The sequence below is a fragment of the Protopterus annectens genome, chromosome 9.part0, assembly GCF_019279795.1.
Source record: "Protopterus annectens isolate FY-2018-M chromosome 9.part0, PAN1.0, whole genome shotgun sequence".
NCBI lineage: Eukaryota > Metazoa > Chordata > Ceratodontiformes > Protopteridae > Protopterus > Protopterus annectens.
In genome coordinates this window covers 401,544,523-401,560,068 of record NC_056743.1, presented here as the reverse complement: position 1 = coordinate 401,560,068, position 15,546 = coordinate 401,544,523, and the positions used below count along the sequence as shown (strand labels likewise).

Below are 15,546 nucleotides of genomic sequence, written 5' to 3'. Positions count from 1 at the left end.
GAGATCGAAATAAATAAAATGCTGGATGAATGTGAGACTGCACAAGAAGAGATGTTCCAAAAAATAATAGAATTAGAGGCCAGAGCACATAAGGAAAACTTGAGATTTTTTGTTGTACCTGCCCTACATCATGTCATTAATGTTTGAATAATAAAATCAGTAACTTGGAAATTGACAAATGTGGGATTACAAAGCAATAATATTTGTGAAAGAGGACAGAACAAGAAAATCTGGAAATGTTGGACTTTTTGGACTATGTTAAACTTATAGCGGACTCTAAAGCATATGCCTACGTCATGCCATTAATGTTCATTAAAATATTCAGGTGGGGGGAAGAGGACGGAAAAAGTTAACTGTAAGTTAACATTTTTTCTCTTAATAGTGCTGTTTAAATGGCACAATTTTCTTTACGTTACAAAGTTTTTTCAGTTATTTTTAAGTGTAATGGGGAAATTAATGTAAATAGGTACTCCTGTTTTTTCTTTTTTTTCCTTTTTCCCTTCTCTCTTTCTCCTTGTTCAGTTTTAAGAAATGTAGGCACTGCAATGTTAAAAAAAAGTATGGCAAAATAAATTAGTGTGCTTTTTTCTCATTTTTGCATAGGGGAATGACTGGGTTAAGGTTTTATACAGTATAACGTTTTAATAGAAGACAAGTAAATGAAAAAGAATATTGAATATTAAACAGTTCTGTATCTGGTTTTCATGTCTCTCAGACAATCTGATAAAGAGAAATGGCTTGGAGAAAATGTTTTCTGAAAGCATTGAAGTGTTTTCACAGCTGACAGCTATAAAGACAAGGCAAAAACAGACAGCACTTAACAGAATCACAGGTTCTACCATCCGTCTTAGCATGGATAATCCTTTTAGTTTAGCTCTAGTCTGTGTGTGTTGCTGTCAGTTTAGAACATTTGTTCCTATGAGGAGGGTAAAACTTCAATATTTAAAGATATACATCGTTTTGTGTGTTAAGTTAATAGGTTTTAGGGGGTACTGGATGTGTATGTGTGTATTTTTGTTTAAGGGTTTTCAATAAAACAAAAAGTTCTGCAAGATGTGACACAGGCTCAAATGTAGATGACAAGAAACAATTGTATAAAAGATCAACCAGCCAAACAGTTTATATGCATGTGACACAACATGCAACTGGAACTAGACATTTAACAAAAAAGCGGTTATACATAAAAAGGTGGGAATAATAATCCCTCAAAAATATGATCCTTTCTATAATGTCTTGAAACGTTAATTGTTTCAGGATAAATACAACAAAGAAAGAGTAGTGAACTATATTAAAAATGTAGAGTGCAAATAGCTATGCTACAGGAGACACACTTGGGGCAAAAGAAGAGAGGACTATTTATATTAATTGCATTAGGATCGCCAACAGTAATAGAACAGGATAAAAAAGACAATAATGGTAGATTTATAGTACTAGGAGGCTACTGGCAAGGGAGGAGGATTACACTGGTGTGTATTCATATTCCACCTAAAACTGCTACAATGGAGCTTAAGAAAATTCTGGGATCAGCTTTCAGCAAGGGATATTACTTGTTGGGACTGGAATTTCATTTGCAACGACGACGATGTCTCTGAGGGCCCACAAGTGAAAATATAACAAAGGAGGGTAGATTTTGGAGACATTTATGAAAATATTTGGCATGGGGGGTGTGGAATTCAATAGGAGTTTGGAGTGAATGTATATATTATTCCACAAGATACAAAAACTGGGATAGGCTAGACAGAGTTTACATTTCGCAGGAAAATGTGCATTTAATTAAAGGTCTTGATATGCACCCAATAACTATTTCAGATCATGTGCCAGTAACTAAAATAAAAGCACAGGGGAATGAAATAAAAGAGACATTGGCACTTCCCCACTGCCTTCATGCCTACTTTATCAATCCTGACTGCTGAATCTAAAACCTCTGACACTTCTTTTACTGCATATAATGCACTTAAATTGTACTTTCTTGCTAAATGCTCTCAGTATACTCTATTCTCTACCTGTATACACCAATTCTATAAAACTCTACTTCTGATGTTATTAATATTACTATCTTGTAAATGTCTGTGACTAACTGCATTAATTGCTTATACAAACCAATGCTTTTCCATAACTTGTGTCTCAAGAAATTGTTCATTCATATTTTGTAATATATGGATTTATGATTCTAGCTATTGTTCTTTAACTTTTTCTTTTATTATAATTATTACTATTTTTTTTTGTGTATAATTGTGAAGGTTTTCTTCACAGTCCTCCACTGAAAAAGGGCAACAGCGCATTTGGACTATCTAGGTCAACAAATGTCAAATAATTAAATAAATAATGAATACATTTAAGGAATGTGTAGTGGAAACCACTCAGGAGCTATTAAAGAAGATAGAAATTTCTTCTGAAAATATAGCTAGGGAGTAGGATAAAATTAAAGTGGAGTCTAAAAATATGGTAGAAATAAAAGAAAGGGAGATATGGTTAAGAAGTAACAAGAATTACTTACAGGAACTGACAAATGTTAAAGTATTGCAAAGTAGGTGGAATCTCGCAGAACAGGAGGAGGAGCAACTACAGAATGCTAAACAGAAGATAAGGGATTAACTCAATAATACACATGAGTTTAGAAAGACTGCAGTTAAGCAACTGTTTTTTGATAATTACTCTAGAGCACAAAAACTTTTAGCACAATAACTCAGGAAACCGAAAGGAGACAGCGCCGTCTCCAAGCTTAGTGAGCATACAACAAGGAAGATAACAAGAGATACTATAGAAGAATTAGACGTATTTTAGAAATTCTTTGAAAGTCTGTATAAAGCAACTTAAAAATGTTAGCAAATAATTCCTTTGCAAACAGTGAACAACAGTTAATTAGTGGAAGGAGCTGAGAAACAACACTGTTCTTTTATATAGAAATATCTCTATTTAGCTGAAGTGTTTGTTTGGCTTGCATGCTCTGAATATTGCTGATCTCTGGCTGCATTTTTCCCTCCCACTCAGCCAATTCTTGTTGTGTTCTTAAATTTGGTGGATCTTCAGTTGCCCACCCCCTACTATAAATCTAATTTTGGACACTCCTCCCAGTCCCATCTCATTAGCTCATTCTACAGAGTACAGAGAGATCATTTGGGAGGACCCACCCCCTCAGTTTCTCAGTCTTGAATTATTTTCAGTTTCCTCCATTCCCACTTAACTTACAAAGATTGCACTTAATTCTGCTGCTTTTACTGTATTTGTGTTTCTTCCTATTTTATTACTTTATTTTGTGTTTGCTGCTTGTTCTTAGAAGTATTTAACTGAATGTATTACTGCTTGTTAGTTCCCTAATTAAATTGTAACTGTTATTCTAAGCCTTTTGGTTTAAACACTTGGGCTTCAGGCCAGCTGTTTTACATTAGGAAGGTTTGTGGTCTCCAGTCTTGTGGCAGGAGAGGCAGCTTACATCCTTCTAAGTTGGGAATTGCTGGTTGAAGGCTTAGTGCGTCTGTTATTCTAAAAGTGTCTTAGTTCTGGTTTAAGCACTTGGGCTTCAGGCCTGTTATTTTACATTAAGAAGGTTTGTGGTCTACACTCTTGTGGGAGATGGTAGATTCTGCCCTTCTGAGCTGGAAATCGCTGGCTGAAGGCTCATTGTACCTGCTTATTTGAACTGTTTTTTTTTCTTAAATTGGCTCACTTTGCTGTAGCATAGACTAGAGACAGACCTGCTGAATCTAGAGCTGTTTGTATATCTTGAGCACTAAATCAGGCCATATTTTGTTGGAGAGGGTTCCCCTACACCCTAGTGGCAGGAGTGTGCAGTTACAACTCATCTGATAGAAGGTTGCTGGATCAGGGCTCAGTTTTGAGCTTTTTATTGGTTAATTTGTTTAAATTGGTTTGTTCTTATTTGCTACTGTTATATTTAACTGTACATCTGTTCTCCTGTGTTAAATCAACCTAAATAGAGTTTTTAGCATATTCTGGTTGCAGATTTTGCTGTATCCAGATCTGTTTGCGTGATTCCTGTGCTTCTTGCTACACCATCTTTTGTTGGCTGGGGCCTGTCTGCACTTAGTGAGAGTAGGTGAACTGGTTGGAACTGACATGGCACAGGATGTTTAGCTAAGAGCTCAGGGACAAGAGCTGACTGATTAATTAGAGTGTTAATATTTTACTTTAGTTTTTGTGGTATTTAAACCCCAAGGTTGCATGGGTTTCCACTTGTTTACACGTTGCACTCCACCGTTGCACTGTTTTAACCCTTTGTGAGGTATCTCAGCTGCATTTTTTCCCTTAACAACACTCCTGTGTAAGTGGGGCCCTTCCTTGCAGCTACTTTATTGATTTTAACCAACCCTACTCACAAGTATAGGTACTCTCCTCTGATAGTACCCACTCTACTATCCCTGACCTCTCTTCCACAGATTCTGATGATCATGGACAATTTCCTATGGTTTCTCCTGTTAGCCTTGTTGATATGGGGATCCTCAGACAGTGTAGCAACTGCCTCATGTACATAGACAATCCTCTTATACTGCCACCTAGAATACAATATGTGAGAGATGCAATTACATTAAGAAACTAGAATCCTTGCTGTCTCAATCACAAGCCAGTGCATCTGGCACTGCAAAGGTTGTCTGCACAAACACTACAAACACAACACCTCTAACACCACCCACACACTCCTACATATGTAGAGGTTCTCAACAAAAACAAACCTAAACAAAAGAGACCTCCAAGGCAAACACACACACACACACACACACACACACACACACACACACACACAAAATCACAGCCCACAGCACCAAGCACCACACACAGTACACATGCTTGTGTCTCACAGCCTGTAAGGCCCAGCCACAAACCCAACAAACTAGTCATAGGAGACTATCGCAGATGTGCCCCTCACCAGACTAGACAAGGGGGAAAGTCACGGTAAGTTGCTTGTCAGGTGCTAGAATCTGCCATAATATGGATGCACTCAAGTCTCTTAACAACAAGTACTGTTATGACTGTCATAGTCCATGCTGGTGTGAATAACTTGAGATGTACCTCTCTGGACTATAGGAAGAGAGACATGATTGAGCTCATTGAATATGTGTCTCAGGCAGGTATGTCCATAGCCTTAAGCAGCATCCTACCGTCACCTAGAACGATGCCTCAATACAAACAGAAAATGATTGACTAACAATTGGCTTAGCTTCTGGCGTCATTCCAAGGGGCTCCAGTACCTGACAACCTGGGAGGACATGATTGACAGACCACAATGCTTTGCCAGAGATGGCCTTCATCTGTTTCCTCTGGGCTACAGGCTTCTGGCAAAGGCTCTTTCCTCCCCCATAGTGCCTTTTTTAGGTAAAGTCATGAGGGCAAAATTACCAAAGTGACAAATTCTTCTAGATTATATTTAAAGGTCATGCTGCTAAATGCTAAGAGTATTGGCATGAAACTGCATTCATTGCAAGCATTCCTCGCCCTGGAGGATGCTGACATTTGTGCAGTTACTGAAACCTGGTTCAAAGCTGTAGAGAGCACCCCAGCTTTACCAGGTTACTCATCCTACCATACTTTCAGATGCCAATCGGAGGGCTGCAAAGCCAAATGAAGTTTCAATATTTATCAAAGACGTACACACCTCCAGGCTGGTCAAACAATATGATGCACAGGAGAGACTCCAAGTGCAGTTAACTGTTCACAAAACACCTATTCAAATCATAGCTAGCTACAAGACCTCCCAACCATGACTCAGGACACCCACTCCACCTATCTGGACTTACTTGAATCCTACAAGATTCAACCCTCTACCCTGATCCTGGGAGACTAACTACCCAATCATAGAGTGGAAGACCTATTCTAGCCCTAAAACGAATGCCTAGAGATTCCTCAACTTAGTCAATGCCAATGCATTGGGATCAGCTGGTCAATACCCTCATGAGAGGTGAAAAAATCCTGGACCTGGTACTAATCAACATAAGTAGCCTCTAACACCCTTACAGTGTCAACCTCCTTGGTAAGAGCCTACCATAAAGTGATCACTTTTAAAGTCACCATCTCTCCTGACCCCCTCCCTTGCCAGGGTCAAACAAAAAAACTTTTCCAAAGTTGACTACAATCTCCTGAGAGCAGGTATAAACAGCTTCACAGCCACCATCTCTTCAGTTTGAACTAGCACTAATGTCCAAGCCTACACCAAAAAACTATATGAGCACCTACATAGCTACATGGACTCAGCAATACCATCAGGACCAAATCATCTTCCTCAAGGAACAGTAAACCTGTCTGGTGGACAGCAGCAATAAACAAACTCTATAAAAAAAGGAAAAAAATTGCTGTCCAGGACCAAGAAGGTGCAGGTGCCAAGTTGGAAGAAATCTCTCCTTTGAACAAGCAAATAAGGTCACTAGTGAAATCCTCTAAGGCTAACTTTGAGTCCAAATTGGCCACATCCACTAAAGACAATCACAAGGTCTTCTTCACATATGTCCGTAATCTCAAAGGTAACATCCAAATCTGCTCTGAACTGGTGATCAAGGACACCACATACATAAACACTGTAGATATAGCCAACCTGCTGGTAGGCAGGTTTAGTGAAAACTTCACCCCCTGTCCTCCCTTCAATAAACCAGGACATCCCCAGCACACAACTTCACACAACAGGACTTCCCTCATCACCAGGGAGCAGGTCTTTAATGCCCACTCAAAGGCAAAACATACAGCCTCCATGGGACCCGACAACATCCGGAAACACACAAACAGACGTACCACCACAGACTTAGAATTCACTGATAAAATCCATATGCTTTAATAAAACATAAAAGCAAGCAAATTAATGGATTAGCACTTTCAGTCGTACCCTTCTTCAGATCCTATCCAATTAGCCAATCACCAACCTTAAAAGCAGTCAGTAGCCACTCATAGTCATTCAGAAGGCTCATCCCTTAGTCATCTCCAAGAGCCAATAAAAACAGCTATAGAGATCAGCCTCTATATACACCAATCAAATCAAGTTTAGAGGGACACACTTTAAGAACAGTAACTGACCTACAAGAGTCCTGACATTAGCAGACTTTGATAAGTGTACCTATACACTAATGTAAATGACATGAAAAACAGCTGTTCAATCCTGAGGGGATTAAAACCATTAACTTTGTCCAATACTGAAGTTGAAGGTGTAGTGGTACATTCCCCTGACTATGATGTTCAAGGTCATGGGTTCGACACTTGGAATTGCTGTTTTCCTCCATGCTTTGCCAGAGATTGCCTGCATCTGTCACCTCTGGGCTTCCAGATACTGGCCAAGGTTCTTGCCACCCCTATAGTGATTTTTTTAGGCTGTGTTCCAAAGACCAAATTACCACTGTAACAGCTACAATCAAATGCAATCTGAGGGTCATGCTGCTCAATGCTAGAAGTCTAAATCTCAAAATGCACTCGCTCGAAGCACTCCTTAAAATGGAGAACATCAACATTTGTGCTGGAACAGAGACCTGGTTCAAGGCAGCAGAAAGCACCCCTGCACTACCAGGCTATAACTCATTCCACACCTTTTGGCCCCAGAACTTGGACCGAAGCTCCAAAGGCGGTGGTGTTTCCATATTCATAAAGGATGCACATACCTCCATACTAGTAGCCCAACAAAACGCATCAGAGATACTTCAGGTGCAGCCAACATTGGGTAAGACAGCAATTCAGGTTGTAGCCTGCTATAGGTCCCCAACCATGTCCCAAGACTCGCACGCCACGTTCCTAAGCACCCTGGAGAATATCAGGGTCCAACCTAACACACTCATACTGGGCAACTTCAACTACCCCTTCATTAACTGGGAAAACTAAGTACCAATTCACTTGCCCGTTTCCTAGAATTCATTAATTCCAATGCCCTGGACCAGCTTGTTCTTATCCCTACAAGAGGTAGCAACATTCTTGACCTGGTCATTACTAACATGGGCGACCGTTGCTGTATACCAATAGTCAACTCCTCCCTGGTTAGATCTGACCACAAGCTAATCACCTTGGAAATCCACCCCCCCCCCCCGCAAGGTAAGCAGCATGAAAACTTCTCCATAGCTAACTCTGGGGTCCTAAAAACAGAGGTGGCTACCTTCATGGCACCCATGCAATTGGAGAACAGCTGCACTAATGCCCTGTATGAACATGTACACAAATGCATGGATCTCACCATACCCAATAGAACCAAGAGGCTCTCCTCCAAAAAAAAAAAGGAAGCCAATCTGGTGGTCCCCTGCCATAAACAAACTCAACAGAAGGAGGAAACTGATGCGGAATAAGGTGAAGTCCCAAGACTGGAAAAACTCCCTTATTAGCCTCAACAAAAAGTTGAGATCCCTCATCAAATCCTCTAAAGCTAGCTATGAAAACAGAATTGCAGCAGATAGTAAAGACAACCACAAGGCCTTCTACAGTTATGAAAAGAATATACATGGCAATACCCAGATTTGCTCGGAGCTACTGCACAATGGCACCTCCTATACTGAGCCAACAGATATTGTCAATATACTGGTCGACAGATTCAGTGCCAACCTTACCTCTCTCTCCCCCACCAAAGGACCAATCACAATACCAGTAGTTTGCCAGGCACCAAGTATTACTGCTGCAAAGGTTAAAACAGCACAGTCCAGGGCCAAGAATACAGCTTCTATGGGACCTGACAATATCCCTGGCTGTGTGATACATGAACTACAGAGTGAACTGGTACCTCACCTATGTTCCCTGTTCATTCACAGCCTCACCTCAGGGTTTGTCCCTACCGAATGGTGCACTGCTACAGTGATCCTTTTCTACAAAGGAGTAGTGAATACAGACCCTGGGAACTATCACCCATTAGCCTGACGAGTCTCATATGCAAAGCTATGGAACACATCATTATGGACCTAACAAACAAGGATATAGGGAATCTTTAAACTCTGGATCACACACAGTTTGGTTTTGTGAAGGGCAGATCATCCCTGCTCAACCTAGTCGACTTCACTGAGTCAGTCCCCAGAGGTGTGGATGAAGGCAAGGTGGTTCATACAGCCTACCTTGATCTGGCCAAGGCCTTTGATACCATTCCCCACTCAGGAATCATAAAAAAACTCACTAAGCTAGGCATCAACCCATCACTAGGTGGGTTGCAAACTGGCTCAGAGATAGAACCCACAGTGTAAAAGTAGCAGACTCCAAGTCAGACTGCCGGCCAGTAATGAGTGGAGTCCCACAGGTTCAGTCCTGGGTCCTCTCCTGTTTGGTATCTACTTCCTTGAAGTCCAGGCCAACAAGAAGGGACTATGGGTGACAAAGTTCACAGACGATTGCAAGTTGGGTGCCATAATTAACTCCCCAAGTGATGTTGACATCCTACAGAAAGGCCTCACTGAGACCAATGACTGATGTCAGAACCATGGCCTTAAGCTCAATGCCAAAAAATATGTCATCATCCCCTTTGGGGAAAAACCCGATTCCCATGAATTACCATATCGATGGTAGTTCACTGAACACAGAAGGGGTTATAAGAGATCTGGGAACACAGGTTGACAAGCAACCTCTCTTTTGACCACCACATTGCCACTGTGGTCAGAAAGTCCTACGTGGCACATCTCATTATTAAGGGTTTTGCATCCAGGAAGAAAGAGGACATTGTCTCCCGCTACTCTTCCCTCATTAGGCCAATCATCAGGTACAATGCCCCATTTGGCATGCAACTCACTAGACACCTGCAACAACTGGAGAGGCCACAAAAGTACCTCACAAAATGGATCCTAGGCCTTAAACACTTGTCCTATATGGACAGACTCAAAAAACTCCAACTATTCTCTGTCTCATACCGCCTACTTAGAGGCAATCTCTGCTGACTTATTGACTTACAAAGCCATGTCTAACCCAGCTCTGTTAGAAATGCTACATCTAAAGAAATTTTCTGTGAGAGAGAACAAATACAGTCATTTGCAGAATTGTGTTCTCTTCCTCCTGTTGGGGTGGCACTAATGGCCTGCAGATTTGTGGTGCCAAACCAGTTAAAAATCTGTTCTGTACTGCACTGGACTATATATATTTTAGATATTGATTAATGTCTGAGATATTGTCAATTTGTCAGCTCCACAGTGCAGAGGGATGTGTTTCTGACCTTTGTTTGATTAGAAGCTCAGGCACTGGGGAACCATGAAAAAAATTAGGAATGGTGAAGCAATACCTGCATGCATTTCACAAATGAGAGGGTGTTGGGGGCATCGGAGGGTATGTGACGAGTCATGTCCCAGTAGTGATACTGCAGCCATGATACTATTTGTGTAAGGTGAAGCTGGCTCCATTGTATGTCACCATATGCTCACCTCATGATGCAAGCTCAGGGTATGTAGTGATAGCTGAGACTTAAAAAAAAGCCTCAACTGGCCAAAGTTTTTATCTCGGCATTTCCATTCTGATTCTTAGTCAAAGAGGCATTCACAACCTGATGACCAAAAAGGTCTTCCCCAACTGAACAGATAAGACTCACTCAACAAGTGGGGGGGTCCATAGGTATCCAAGTACAGTGGTCCCAAGGAAAAAGAGCTCTCAGAGATTCCATGGATCTGACGTCTGTGGCAACGGGGAAAATACTACTACTGTATTTTGAGTTATTCAGCTGTATGAACTTTTCTAATGGACTCTGGTTATACCAAGGTTTGCTACAATCAGCAGAGTTTTACCTAACATGACTAAACAGGTTATTTCAAGTGGCAGAAGGGTAATTGGTTACACTTAAAATGGCCTTCAAGGGCAACTATCTTTGTACTTACCTATGAACCTATAAACAGAATAAAAGTACATGTGATTCTGTAAAGCAGTACCAATAGTGAGCCAAGCAGGAGAAATTAAGTAGAAGTTACATTTTACAGCCAAATCTATTACAGATAAATTCCAGCTCCAAAGGAAGATCTTCAACATTGGATATCAGTGCCTGCAATATTAAAAATATTATGACAAGCAGTAACAGAAGAAATACAGTAAAGTTTATAGGATAAAACATGACTTTTACTTATTTAATTCATAGCAAGAAACAGTGTGACAACATAAAAAGCATGTACTGGGTAAAATTTAAAATGCCCCAACAGGAATTTTACTAGGCTAGTGAAAGGGGTGCAGCAATAAATTGTAAGACGGCACTGTGTTTCATCACGTTAAACCTCAGAAGTACTGGCTGCACACCAGATGCAAAAATGTCCATAACCTGGGAAAAAGACATGGCATTCCAGTAAGAACACTCAATCATCTGCAACAATAGAGAGAGCTCGCAACTCGCTTAATTTAGTTTCATTCTCCTTTTCTCTTTGCTCATCTGTCAGCCCCTGATCATCAATTTGCATAGTCAGTTCTCCAAATATTTTGAACATTTCTGTGTAGTACACCACCTGCAGACACATAAAAAAGAAGACATTGTATTAAAAGAAAACCATACCGATGGTGAAATAGTAAACATCAACAGTGCTGGTAAAAAAAATCAACTGAAATTAGGAAACAGAAAATATTTTTTCTTTCAGTGACTACATAGATTTTAACACCCTCTGCCTCAGATTACAGTGTTAAAATCTGCAAAAAGTATGGCCATATTTATAACTGATGAACTACCTTGATCAGTGATAAAGGTACACATTTAACATTCCTTTTATTTTTAGTCTTTTATTTATTACTGGGTAAGCAAGTTGATCAAAATACCCTTTTCAGTAATGACCCCAGACATAAAAGCAAGACAAGACAGTATGAATTTATTACAAAAATGTGATTATCAGAGACTGCAATTAGCGATACAGACAATAGGCAAGAAAGTGCTGGAATTTACTGGAGAAAACTGGCAAAAGAACCAAGGTATTGGGAGCAAATCATTTGAGAGGGAAAGGTAATAGAATGGGAAGAAGCCAAGAATTTATTTGGACTGCAGGATAGTGATAGCCTTTCCTATCAATGACTGACATCAGATTATTGGCAAAGAGAAAGAAAAAGGGTGGTCCTAAGTGACAGACAAGAACTGGTAGAGTTTTTAGTAGAATCTAGAAGAAGAAGCTGCTGTTAAAAAAGGAATAATTAGAGCATACAAAATATTGCATGATAACTATAAGAATCAATCATAGGAGGTTAGAAAGAATTGGGAAGAGAGAGAGTGGATAAGCAATTCATAAAGAAACAATAAGGGGTATATGTATGTCTCCCAAATATGCAAAATCTAGAAGATTTACGATCTTTGCTTGGAAGTATTTACAAAGGTATTTTATACCCCAAGTAAACTCTAAAGAATTTTTCCACAGGTAGACAGTGAATGTTGGAGGTGTGATGGGGAAGAAATAGGTAACTGGGAACATAACGGGGAACATATTTTCTGGGATTGTAATGAGTTGGCAGACTTTAAAGATTCCCTGCAGACTGCTCTGTTTGAGATGCTGGGTGAGAAAATTGGTATAACTAAGGAAATTATTCTTTTTGAGCTTTGATAGACAATTAATTATGGTGGCTGCCAAAAAAAAAAAACAACTACTAGAAAATGGAAATGAATATCTAAATCAACTTTACTAGAAGTAATGAATGACTATAATAACAGAGATAAAAATAACTTGATTTGGGATCTTTAGAAAATGGTAGGAGAAAATTACATAGGAAAAATGGAAATTGTGGAAATATTGCATGCAAAGGCGGAAAGAGGTTTAAAAGAAGGCAGGATATGAATGCGCTACATAATGTTTGACTGAATATTATAAGTGATGTACAAATGCCTGCAATCACAATTGTGTCAATATCATTTGTGATGTTTAATGTTTGCAACTAAAATTATATCAATATGTTTTGCCTATGTCATATATGATAATTTAATAAAGATGTTTCTTGTTTAAAAAAAAAAAAAAAAAAAAAAAAGGGGTCAGAAACAATGGGTTACAATGACAGGAAGAACAAAAGCCTAACTGCAACAGTAAACAATTCAATGTACAATAAACAAATGAGCAGTGCTACAACAGTGCACTGTAAACTAGGTATATATCAAATATAAGAAGAACAAAGCATGAAAGGCAATTAATTCATAATGAGTCTTAATTGGTTGTGCTAACAAGCACAAACAATAAATATGGATTTCAACAGACCATGCTAAAATTGTACAATAGTGCATGTCAAAAATATTCAATGGTAATACATACAAATATGTACAAAATAATATCAAGTTTAATTTAGTTGGCTGTCAAAAAAGCAATTACTAAAAAATGGGGAATGAGCAAATTACACAGAAATAAATGGAAAATGAGGGAACAATACATCCAGAATACTGCTCAGTAGGAGGAAAGAGTGAGGTTTAAGGGGAAGGCAGGAATTTAGCAATTCATGTAATGTTGGGCTGATGACAGATATGTGATAGATAATGTATATAAATGAAAAAATACTAATAAGGTTTTTCTTTTCTGATAATATACTTAATAAAAGTGTAGTGTATATGCAAAGGAATTGCACCAACAGCAGTTAATAACAAACATTTATACTTGCAGTTAAAGAAGCCGTCATCACTGGTTCAGTCTTCAGAAAAATAAGTATTTGTTAGCTCTCTAAGAGAGACTGGAGGCCAAAAAAGTAACACTGCAGTAATTTTACTTGTTTTCTAGTAATGACTAATTTCAGTGAGCTTTACTAAAGGGAAGAGGTTTGCCTATCATCCTGATATCCTCTGGTATTTCATTCCGCAAAGCTGGCACCAACTTCGTGAAAACACTTCCACAGGTGGAAAGAGTGAAGGGAGGCCTGTGTACTACAATGCCTTCATTATTCCTAAGGGAATAAACTTGGTACCTGAGCTGCACTCTGTCAAGTATTAAGGGGCAGTAGCCCTCACTCAGCAGCTTGTACATTAAGGTGGTAAGCAGCAGGGTGGCTCCAGCAGCAACCAGAAGCCACCTGTTGGGGTAGTGTAACACAGTGGTGCTCTCAATTACTAGCTAAGCTGATAAAACTTAGGGTCTTATTCTCAGTAGTTAGGTTTATGGTGTTGTGTGATGAAAGCAGTGCAACAGTGGGGAGACCTACTCCAGTCCTGGAAGGAGCACATTAATGGTGATGGCATGTCTAGCATCAACAGTTAAACTTGAAATTTTGTTGGCTGCTTTGAGTTGCATCCTTCAGTATTGTACCTGATCAGGCACAGCTTGAGAGATCATAGAGGATACCCACAAAAACAAAGGGTAAACAACAAGTCCTATGTGGTCTGTCTCAAAGCCCTATCCCCGTACTCAGTGTCCTACAGACTGCTGTGTGGTAATCTATGCCTACCCTACAAGGCATCCTCTGATCCCATACTCATAGATTTGTTCTTCTTTGCAAGAAATAGCATCAGAAATATATGTTCCAAGGACCTAAACCTATTTTGTGACAAACAGGACATGTTGGAGGGACAGGTATGTGTCTCAAAGATTACCCCTTCTCTGGAACAAGCATCCCAACCTTGTGAAGCAAAGTGCATGCCTAACAATATTGAAATGTAACTTGGACCAGTGGATAGAAAATCACAAATTTACCACTGGTTTGGCACCTATGTCCCTAATGGACAGGGGTACCCTGTAAACACTTGACGTATACAACCCTATATCGTAATTCAAAATTCCTTGGGATACTGACACTTAGCAATATTTTTTAAACACCTTGACTGTTTTATTATAGGGCGGCCATGGTGGTGCAGTGGTTAGCATTGTCACCTCCCAGCAAGAGGTTCTCCGGTTTGATCCTTGGCTGGGGTGCCTTCTGTGTGGAGTCTGCATGCCCTCCCCGTGGTCATGTGGGTTTCCTCTGGGTGCTCCAGTTTCCTCCCACATCCCAAAGACATGCTGTAGGTGGATTGGACACACTAAAGTGGCCCTACGCGTGAGTACGTGCGTGTGCCTTTCTGTGGAAGGTTGGGAGCCGGGCTGGCAACTCGACACAGTAAAAACTCTACTGCCAATCATGAGTGGACAGGTGATCCGCTGTGGCGACCCCTAACTGGGAAAAGCCGAAAGAAGAAAAAGACTATTTTTGCTTGTGACACAAGCAAACTTACATTTAATTAAAAGTAATCAAACCATATTAACAGTACATATTTAGAAATGCTATACATCACATAATCAAAGTAACATTACACAAGTTGTTCAGTTCCTGCCTTCTCTTAAATCCTATTCCTCCAAAACATTTTTCTGTATGCTTTCTCACAATTTCCATTTTTTTCTATATAATTTACTCCTACCCTTTTCTAAAGATCCCACTTCATGTTCTTTTATCTGTTAAAATATTCACTGCTTCAAGTATAGTTGGTTTAGATTTTGATTTCCAGTTTCTAGTGACTGCTTCTTTGGCAGCCACCAAAATTACACTTAACAAGGCCTTACTACGTCTATGCAATTCAGATCCTGTATCCCAGCTCAAAAAAAAATAAATAAATATTTTTTTTAGTTACACTTATTTGCTCACCCAGTATTCCTGACAGAGTACTCTGTAGAGAATTTGTAAAGTCTGGAACCAAACAGGAGACAATGCTTGGCACACAATAAAATCTTTTTAATTAAAAAATATTTTTTTGATTGAGAGAGATTTTCC

The 15,546-nt window shown here is 39.6% G+C and overlaps 1 protein-coding gene across 1 annotated transcript in view; it reads right to left on the bottom strand.

Moving 5' to 3' along the window:
• Nucleotides 1-10,968: 10,968 nt before the first annotated feature.
• BIN3 (bridging integrator 3) overlaps nucleotides 10,969-15,546 on the bottom strand; it is a 2,343,840-nt gene continuing 2,339,262 nt past the window's right edge. Inside the window, exon 9 of the mRNA XM_044082933.1 lies at nucleotides 10,969-11,363. Coding sequence (XP_043938868.1) covers nucleotides 11,217-11,363 — 147 coding nt within the window. The 3' untranslated portion in view covers nucleotides 10,969-11,216. The remainder of the gene's footprint in view (nucleotides 11,364-15,546) is intronic.